Source organism: Lepisosteus oculatus, chromosome 9 (genome assembly GCF_040954835.1).
Source record: "Lepisosteus oculatus isolate fLepOcu1 chromosome 9, fLepOcu1.hap2, whole genome shotgun sequence".
Taxonomy (NCBI): Eukaryota; Metazoa; Chordata; class Actinopteri; order Semionotiformes; family Lepisosteidae; genus Lepisosteus; species Lepisosteus oculatus.
Window position 1 is genome coordinate 9,223,395 of NC_090704.1, and position 10,259 is coordinate 9,233,653.

At 33.6% G+C, this 10,259-nt stretch overlaps 1 protein-coding gene across 5 annotated transcripts in view; it reads left to right on the top strand.

Annotated features, from left to right (window-relative positions):
• plppr5b (phospholipid phosphatase related 5b) overlaps nt 1-10,245 on the top strand; it is a 63,981-nt gene extending 53,736 nt beyond the window's left edge. For 2 of the 5 annotated variants that reach the window (XM_006634888.3, XM_069194099.1), the window contains 2 exons: nt 2,088-2,222; nt 6,823-10,245. In XM_006634888.3, the coding sequence (XP_006634951.2) occupies nt 2,088-2,222; nt 6,823-6,852 (165 nt within the window). In that variant the 3' untranslated portion in view covers nt 6,853-10,245. Of the gene's footprint in view, nt 1-2,087; nt 2,223-2,726; nt 2,867-5,797; nt 6,539-6,822 lie in introns of those variants that run through there. The other 3 variants (XM_015355658.2, XM_015355656.2, XM_015355655.2) reach the window with 3 other exon arrangements.
• The last annotated feature ends 14 nt before the right edge of the window (nt 10,246-10,259 follow it).

The following is a 10,259-nucleotide window of genomic DNA, read 5'->3' on the forward strand; positions in this document are numbered from 1 at the left end:
GCTGAAGTGAGTTTTCTTAGTCATATAGAAAACAGGATTTTAAACCCTCATATAAATGCTATTTATGTGAACCTAAATATATCCCCTTATTTCTCTAGACCTCCTTTGTTTCAGATCACTATATACACTATATAAAAAATATATACATATAGTGTAGTGTTTACAGGATATACACAACATATGCAGATCTATTCATAAGGCATTAAAAACAAAGAAAATTCTTTGACAGTACTTTTAATATTCAATTATCATTGAACTGCTTGTCTGTACCGAGGTAAAAAAAAAATAGAAATGGATTTGGGTGGTAGGAAAGGCACATCTGTTAGCACACACACCCACTGCTCTAAAGTCCATTTCAATCAGTATGTCTCCTTAGATTTTTGCATTTTATAAGTTTCTTTCTGACCCCCTCCAGGATCCTACTTCTTTCAGGGTATACCCTTCTCAAAGATTTTACAATCCTCTTTCTTGGCTGCTCTTCATATTAAACTTTACTCTGACATTACATACAGTACTGCTTAGATTTTATTAGATCTTTTCATCTAATCACTAAGTACTAGTTTTCAACCTAATTAATTCCAGGTCTTCCAATTCTTAAGTCCCTGTGTCACTACTCTTTAACAAGCAGGTACTATAACACTCAGGATCACTCCATGTCACCCAGTCACAATAGGTATAAAAACAATTCAGCTTAAGCTGACTCTTCATCAAGCACTAGATCTTCACTAACAGCATGGAAATTCATTATTAACTATCCTATTTGGCCAGGGACAACCCTCTGTAAATTAACAATTCCATCCCTGATGTTGCAACTGACTTATGGGACTTGGACTTGGACTTGGACTTGGACTTGGACTTGGACTTGGACTTGGACTTGGACTTGGACTTGGACTTGGACTTGGACTTGGACTTGGACTTGGACTTGGACTTGGACTTGGACTCCTCATGTATGTCATCTAGACTTCTCTCACACTCAGCCATCTAGCTATTCTTATAAGTCTCTCAATTAACGTGAAGGTGTGGATAATTCCATGCAGAGCCTATCCTGACAGCTCCTCTCCCTCATGTGGAATTTCAATCAGACTAATTACTCATTCAGATTAGGTGTGCCTGATTCTACAGGCTTTTCCTATTAACAGATGGCTCTCACAAAGTTACCTCACATGCTACTTTTTTATATATTTTTTTATTGTTGTTTATATTCGAACAATTTAAAATGTTAAATTTTGGAAAATACTGAATGTGTCAAAGACAAAAAATAGTAAAACAATGGTGTAAAGAATGCCCGCCTTTATTCAAATGTAAAATTAGTGATATGGTATTACTTGTATAAATGATTTTATTGAAACATACATACAGAGATACAGAACCAAGCCAGTTTTAAACAACTTTGATGATGGTGTCTTATTTTCTAAGAATGCTTTGATATCTAGAAGACATCAATACCTTTAGTCTTCAGAACACAAATTGCATACTACTGTGTAACAATTGCATATTAACAGCAAGTGGTTTTAATAGCTTAAAATAGCCGTACTACTACTCATCATCATTTTTATAGTTTCTAAATATTACTTTGTCTTTGAAAAATTTAAGCAAACCAATTAGCTGATTTCTGTTTATATAAACAATAGGGTAAATCCATTTGAACATGTTGTTATTTTCAATTCATACTTCTTGCATTTATTATTCCATCAGTGTTGTGCTCCATTCAGTGAAATGAAGTAACATAAAGAAAGCACTTATGTTAAAAGAAGATAAGGTTATTCGTGTTACTAATTTCCTGTCAATTTTCTCTTATGGAAATGTTTAATTCTCCACCATTTAATGTTACATTTATGCCTGCTTCAAAAAGCCTTTTCAGAAGCTGTATTTATCAGGGTGGTTAGTTGCTATGGCAATTTTAAGCATAAGAAAAGATAAGTTAGAGCACATACTACTGTAGAACAGGAAGTCCTTAAATTAATGACAGGGAATATGGTGATATTTATTGTTTACGCCATACTGGATTATGATTCTTTTGTAAAAATGAATCCCAATTGAAATGTTTTCTTTTATTCTTTTGTACTTCCTTTTTTTCATTATTAAAGGTGGTTTGTGTGGTCCATAACTTTAAAGGGAAAACCTTGCTGAGTGAAAAACCCCAAACTGACAACTTGACTAACATGCCTATGATCAACCTTCCAAGAGTAGAGAGTCCTTTGGAGAAATACACAGCTTCACAGGTAAACAGTGTTTCATCCAAACTGCAATACTTTCCACAACAATTTTAATATGAGCATTCGGCAGCAAAATGGGATGGTATTTTGGGGTTTTGTTGTACAAAGGAAAATCACATTTGATGTCAATATAATCATACATGTACTTTCTACGGAGATGTGTCATGGATTTAACACGTCTGCTAGAACTTTGCATAGTGAATTGTTAGACATTTTGCACTTCAATTAGATGTGTGTCACATTGTTCTATGTGCCAAAGAAAGTTGATGGAATGTTATTTTGAATGCAGGAAATATTTGAGATGTGTTGTATTAAAAACCTTTTAAACCAGCCTCTGGATTTCTGTTGACAAATGGGCAGCATCATTTAAACTTTTACGAAGAAAGGAATTTTCAAATTAATTAATCAAGTAATAAAGCTGGAATGAAGTTAGCCATTAACAGAAGTATAAACATTATTTTATATGAAACTTTATGTATTTTTTGCTTTTTAATACAATACATGCTTCAGGTTTCACAGCCCTGTGGGATTGGAAATACTGGAGAAGAAGTACTTCAGTCGAACTCTCTTAAAGCTCGTCTCATAAGGTTCTTTACCTGGATCACAGGAATTAACCGGTTCGAACATCTTCATCACACAAGGCAATAAACGTATGTGCGCAACAACGCGCACCTGTGTGAAGAACTTACGACTGCCAGTCTTTGGAGGTTAAGAGCAAAGAAGAATTTGATTTGGCCTGGTGTTCAGTGCCACTGACCTGGCATGGATGGATTTACTACTGATACCCAGTTTGGTAACAAAACCCCATATGCTTTAGCTATTCCAATAATTATTAAAATAGCAGCATTTTAATAATATCCAGAGCTACTGGCAGTCATGACTGAAATTTTGTTTGCTTGCTTTTTTATTAATACTTTTACGTATATTTAACAGAAGAATGCATCCTATTGTCATACATAGACAACTGCCAAAGCATCACTGCTTTGATAAACCTTAGAATAGACATTTATACTGGACTTCACAGTACTTTCCTTAAAAAATAGCTAAATATAAAAACTTTCATCAGACCCTGATTTCATGTTTTCCAAGACAATAAAGCTGCATGGAAAAATGGTTTTATACATTTTTACTTTACACGTTCTCTTTCATTGTGAAATTTTGGGGTCAACTTTGCTGCTTCATCTGAATTCAGTATGAGCATAGCCTAGGGCAATACATTAATGCTGGTCGAGTGCAGGATACTAAGTCATCACATTGACAGAAACATGTTTTTGTTACCCAGTGACATCACAACTCAGGCTACACTTTTTGTCGTATGGGACTGATTCACCTTTTTAAGAATTTGAACTAATGTCTCTAAATATAATATCCTTAACATACCCTGAGTTGCTGTGGTGGCAAATAAGTTATTGGATTTGCATTTTTGGTACAAGTATGACCTAAAACACATACTTGTATTTCATCTGTTCTCATTCCATTTGAGATCTGGCATAAACTTCAAGCATGAACTTTTAAATCACAAAAGTGATTCTGTTATCTTTTTTAGTACTCTCATATATAAACAAAGAGACAAAACATTTGTGGTTTTGTCTGCAATTGGATTGTGCTGAAAATAAGACAGGTCCCCAACTAATGTATGTTTGAAAACCTATACAAAAATTCACCTCACTTTCCCACTTACATATTAACATACAGTGTATCCATGGTAATTTCACAAGTACGATTTTATGAATTTATGAAAAACTTTATTTGCTTTATTCTTTTCTGTCTGTTTTGACATGATTCCTTTGGCAGCTGTCCTTTTAAAATATGTGTCCATCATCATCCCTAGCAATAGTACTTAAAGCTAGCAGTTGAAATAAAGATAAAAAAAGTCTTAGAAGCTGGCAACAATGAGCCTTATAGATTAAAAACTTGTTTGTTCTTGAGGTAACTAAAAAAGATAAAAGAAAATCCCCCCCGAGTGGTTTGATTTTCTCTCTCTATATAAAACATATATAGTGTTTGTGTTAGCAAACTGATAGATCATCAGTTCAGTTAGATGCATTAAGGGAAACGTTTTTGATTAAGGATAACGTGTTTGAGAGCATGCAATTCATCAGAATGATACAAGCCCATGTTCCTCTCATCTGTTGTTTTCTGGTTTCAAAAAAGGCTTTTAGACAATTTGGTTTTCAAAATGCCGCAGATCACTAAATAATGTTTTCTATACAGAATACTGCAGACATTCTTACAAAACAAGATCACATGCAAGTACATACATAACCATCCAGGACTTTTATTTTTCACTCATGTTTATGCAAATTAAATCATTTTAAATAATATGTGTTGTGTAATGCAATTTCAAAATGATATAAATATTTACATTACAAGTGTTGAACATATAAAAGAATGTATGTGCACAATTAGGTGTGTAGAGTACATGTTATATTAAGTGGCAGGTATAAAAGTAATATTGTTATTTATCTAAATAAACATATGGGCTTTGGCACAGTATGATTCCAGTTAAGTGTGCCACATTTTTCCTTAAATTATTATATTACATGATACATTTTATGAATTAATTATTTGACACTGAATAATGGCAATATTTGTACCATCACACGATCAGCTCTGCCTTAACCAGAATACTGGAAGAGATTAATCTTATTCACAAACTTTTCTACAAATGTTCACATAAAGAACACTAATGTAGAAATATTTGTTAGTACATTAACTAGCCTTTAGTATTCAGTACTGTCAATACACAAAAAAAATGAAATTCTTTGTTGAGCTGTAGTGACTCCCTTAATACCTTTGGTTGTGGAAAGTAAAACATAGCTCTACATTTGTTTGCAAAACTAGAACTGTCATATAAAGTATGATTAATGTGAAATTACAATCACTCTGACATCATAGCTTTTGTCAAATAGAAATTCCTGAAAATGGATGTCAGAAAAGAAAAAAGTGCATAAACTACTGTAAAACAGATGCTTGGAACATTCAGGGACTTTACATTCTCATCTTAATCATAACCACATAAGATGTAAAGTAATATTGAAGCGCATGTTGAAATTGAACAGCCATTCAACTTCAAAGCAGTATGTTAATTAGTTAATTCACATGATAGACATGGGCAAAATTGGTTTATTTTATTGTATAACATGGAAGGTTAACCAAAAATCAGTGAAGGAATATAAAAGACCTTGCTAACCCAGTGATCTTTATTTTTGAAGGTTTTTCGACAATTGCAGAAATGACATTACATTACAGACAAATTGTTGTGCAAAATTTCTGTTGTCAAAATTAAAATGTACCTGAAGAAGGAGGTATTCAAAAAGGACTGCTTTTGGAAGTGTACTATTCATAACATTAAACTACTGTACAGTTTGATTTCCTAATATATCTATATTAGTAAAAAACTCTTTGTACATTTGATGGTATAAATATTCAGTGATCAGAAGGACCTCAGAATCTTGAAATGTTCCCTGAAATTAATAGCTTTTGTTTCTTGTTTCAAAATGTTCATCTTTACAGGGTGGATTCAGCTTCTTTTCATAAATGCTTGATTTGCATCTCACAGGGGCCTCATTTGGTTTCAGATATGGGAGGCAGACAAGGGTTATATGGCAGTTGAACAAGATTATCAAGGTAGCAAAGATATTTCTGCCTGCAATGCATCACTGCTTCCTTTTGCTATGATGGCTCTACCAAGACAACAGTACCACCAGTCTATCAGTGGCAGGTTTGGCTGCTCAAGATCAAAGGTGCAAATCCACACACTGTGCTTTTGCTTGCTTTATGACCACTTATAAAACTAACATGCACAGAATAAAGGCAAATAGTGTTTTTCAGACAACTGCATTTGGGAATATTATATCACCTTAACTGCAATGATGCAAACATTAAATTTTAACAGCACACTTAATAGTCTGTTCAGACTTACTGATAAATTACTCTTGTGACTGTGACTAATAAGAGTCTATCTTCAAGACAGTGGTATTTGAGTACAAAGAAAGGACATTTTTTTCTGTTCAACTCAACGGGAACAGCAACTTATGCAAAATGAATATCATGCAGAAAACATGAAAAATTAATTTCCTCAGCTGAGTTAACTACATCTGTTTTATAACAGAATGTCAAAAACCATCACTGTGAATTTCCCTACTACATCATAAAATTACCTGTGTTTTATTTTTCAATGTGCTGTATATGTATGTATACACATTATATTACATGCTGTATATGGCAGTAGTGGAAGAGAAAATACAAAAGATTTGATTTGTCTAAAACATAATAAAACCTACATGTATATTTTGGAACAAGTAATAGGTTTATTCCATGCTGAAAAAAAGAAGAAAGAGAACACAACGTTTCGGCCGTGGAGCCTTCTTCAGGTGTGAGCACCTGAAGAAGGCTCCACGGCCGAAACATTGTGTTCTCTTTCTTCTTTTTTTCAGCATGGAATAAACCTATTACTTGTTCCTTTGCAGCCTACGCATGCTGACGCAGCTACCCACCATGTATATTTTGGTTCTTATATGTGGGTGTGCCAGGTAAACAATTCAACTAAATTTAGATTCAATTTCAATTAATGCCTGTCTAATGTTGTTTCTTTGTCCTTCAGAATCACATCGCCTTCGCTGAGGTCACATGACGTTGAAGTGGCAGTTTGTTCTACTCATTGGACATCATCGCTGTTCACTGTTCAGTCATCATAGTTGGAGTGCTATTCTAATCCTGAGATTACCTGTTCATGATCACAGTATCTTCAGCCGCATTAGTACAAAGGCTACTCAGTCCAGATGGAAAACTGCAGTATTTAAAGAGACAATACCCCCTCTTTCTCCCCTGATTTTGTACTAAATCATACATGAGGCACAGATGCCAAGAAGGTCTTGTTTTTGTGCAAACATTTGCTACATTTCATACATGAACCTTGTCTTTTTGTGGCAGCATTATTGTTATTAATGGAAGCTGATTGCACTGTCTAAATGAAAAGAAGGAAGACAATCTAGGGTATTTGGCTCTTTTTATATTGATGTTTTTGATGTATTTATTAATCTTCACTCATTATTTCTGATTTTATACCATATTTGCACATTGCAATAAATTAATATCTATTACTGTCCTGTTTTTTTATATATAAAGCAATTGTTCATAGAAAAGTACATGGGACATTTGTGATCTATACCCTTAATGTAATTTCAGTTACATGCCCTCTTGGTATATTTCAGAAACTATCCATTGCTGTACAGTAGGTTAATAGGAAAGATTGAGTTTATGTTTGTCATAAGCAAAACATTTTATCTTGAACATAGTCACTCTATACAAAATATGTCATTTAAGACACAAGTGTTTTAAAGTACCCTAAACAAGAAAATGAAGATTTGTATTTATGTTTCTGTTTGGCTACATACACAATTTATAGATCCTAAATTAGAGATGGTACATGTGAAAAGGCCATGAGGCTGTTAGGACTTAAGCCTACAGCTACAGCCTACAGCTTAATGAAGGTTTGGCTGCAGTAGACAATCAGTATTTTTTGCTTGGAGAAATCTTGAGCTGTTCTGATTGAGCTCAGGCAAACTGGAGTTCATAGGCTGTTGCAATATTCCTGCAGTACATGCAGAGTTACTCAGGGCATGTTACTGTGTCAAAAGATCTGTCCTCTAGTAATAACATTAAGGTATTTTTAACAGTTTCTGTTGTCCATGCTGCTTTTCTCTTTGATGTGTCAAATTTCATCTTTCGTTGTTGGCAGAGGATAAGCATTATTTCACTATGTATGGTACAATTTTACTTTTTATACACCTTCATAATATATAAAACAATCTATTTTGGTAAATTAAAAGTCATTATGCTGTTTAATTAGTATTACAATACATATCAACATTCCACAAAAAAGCATATTGATACATAATGCTTTCATAGGATACTGCTTTTTGTCTTCATAAGTAGAGTAGTTATTATGACTTTTTTTTAATGTCACCCTTCATATTTGGAAAGGTTTTGTTGTTTTATGTGCCGAGAGCACCAAACGTCTTCTTTCCTTATACCATTATTGTTATCCCCTACTAAGAAATGATATGATCGAGGGTTTTAGACAAGTTTAGACCTTTTATAAATGTGTTCATTTTTAGATTAGAGGAAACAATTATATTCAAAACTATTTCTGAGAAATATAATTTACTCTCATACTCATTGGTAGACAGGTCCTTAATACTGTAAGTAAATAAAATATGTTATATGTTGAGTGCTCCAAACAATTAAAGGATTACATGATAGAAATATTACAACAGAGCTACTGTAACATGAGATAGCCAGCATGAGTTGGTCAACATGTACAGTATAGTAAGGTCACTGCTCATGGATGAACCAATAGGCTACTGAAACTAACTCAGCATGATTTGAAGTCACCAGGTGTTGTGATTTACAGGCACTCATATATAATATAATGTTCCAGTTCCCTACCTTCTTGGTCACTTTTATATCGTATGTGGATTTGTAGTTGTGGTGTTGTTGTAGGAGCAGTAAACAGTGACTCAGATTGTGTTACAGTAGGTGTTTTCGGAACCTGTCAGAGGTCATCAGCATGGTCAGGGATGGTACCACTCTGGAGGTAGTTCAATGCCTAATGGGATCTCACAGCGTCTTCATCAGGCTGTGTCTGAATGTACCAGGAGATATAACTGAGCACTAGCTGGCCTCTTTCTTGTCTGTTTGTTGCTGAAAGGACTTGAGCATTCGTAAATTTGCATTTAATAAGATTTTCTCTCTCTGGATGTGTCTCAATTAAGATATCGATAGTATCTAAATAATAATAATATTATTCACTTAATAGTAGGTTTTGAAATAGTCTAAAGTTTTCTGCTTTAGTTTGAGCAGTATACAGTAATATAATTAAAATTTATGTTTATATACAATAATATATTCAGTATGAATGCTACTTTTTCCACAAACATTCACAAAACTCGTTCACAGCTGGGACCTTTAGAAAACAAATGATATTAACCCATTTTGAGCTAGTTAGGCCAAATGACATTCCCATTGTCGGTACCTTTCATGCGCTGTTTTTTTAGTCTGCAAGAACAGTGAATATTTTCAATGTTTAGTTCAGGTTTTATATTTTTGTTTGTCCTTGTTTTTTTCAACGTAGGGACAGATGACAGGCCCTTGAGGATTACATCATTGTTAACATTCTGTAACCTGGTAAAAGCCAAATAAAAGGTTTTTATTTAAAAAAATGACTGGCTTAAATTAACCTTAAAATAGCATTGTGAGATAAACTGTGCAATGCTTTCGTGGATGCAATACAGTTAATTTTGTATTTTTGATGAATATGTTATTCATCAAATATGCTTTGTTACTTACTGTCCTTTGAATATTATGCAATGTAAACCCCAAATTCTATTAACATTATCAGAGTAATCTGCAGAGCAGTAACATGTGTGGTTTCTAACCCATTAATGTAAACAATAGCTGACTACAGTGCTGAGGCTTCATAATAACTCCCCAGAGAGGCACAAATCATAGAATATCATCAAAGAATATTATCACTATAATTAAACTTCTCTCGGCAGGAGGTGATTAGATTAAGAATATAACTTGCACCTTTAACCAAGCTGATTTCTACTCTCAATATCTTCTGAGCTGCTTCACAATAGCCAGAATAATTAACAATATCCTAAAAATTAAATGCATCATTCCCCCCTCTTGCTCCTTTTCCCTTTTAGAACCATGTACACTACATGATAATTACTATAATTGTGACTATGAGTAATAGAAACAATAAGAATTTTTGCATGAAAATCACTTGCTTGCTTTGTGGTTTTCTGCATTTGAATTAAGCGTACTTCAGCACCTGTTAATTTAAGTGATAAGTGTGTTAATGCTGAGATTTGATGGCAGTTTATGACTTTAAGCAGCTTTCTGGGCTCTAATCTTTGAATAAAATGTTTATTTTTCCATGGAATTTTATATTACAGCCGCTGAACCAGAATTTGCTTGTATCACAGATATTAAAGGACTAATATATGTTATTAATATATTAATGGATTAATG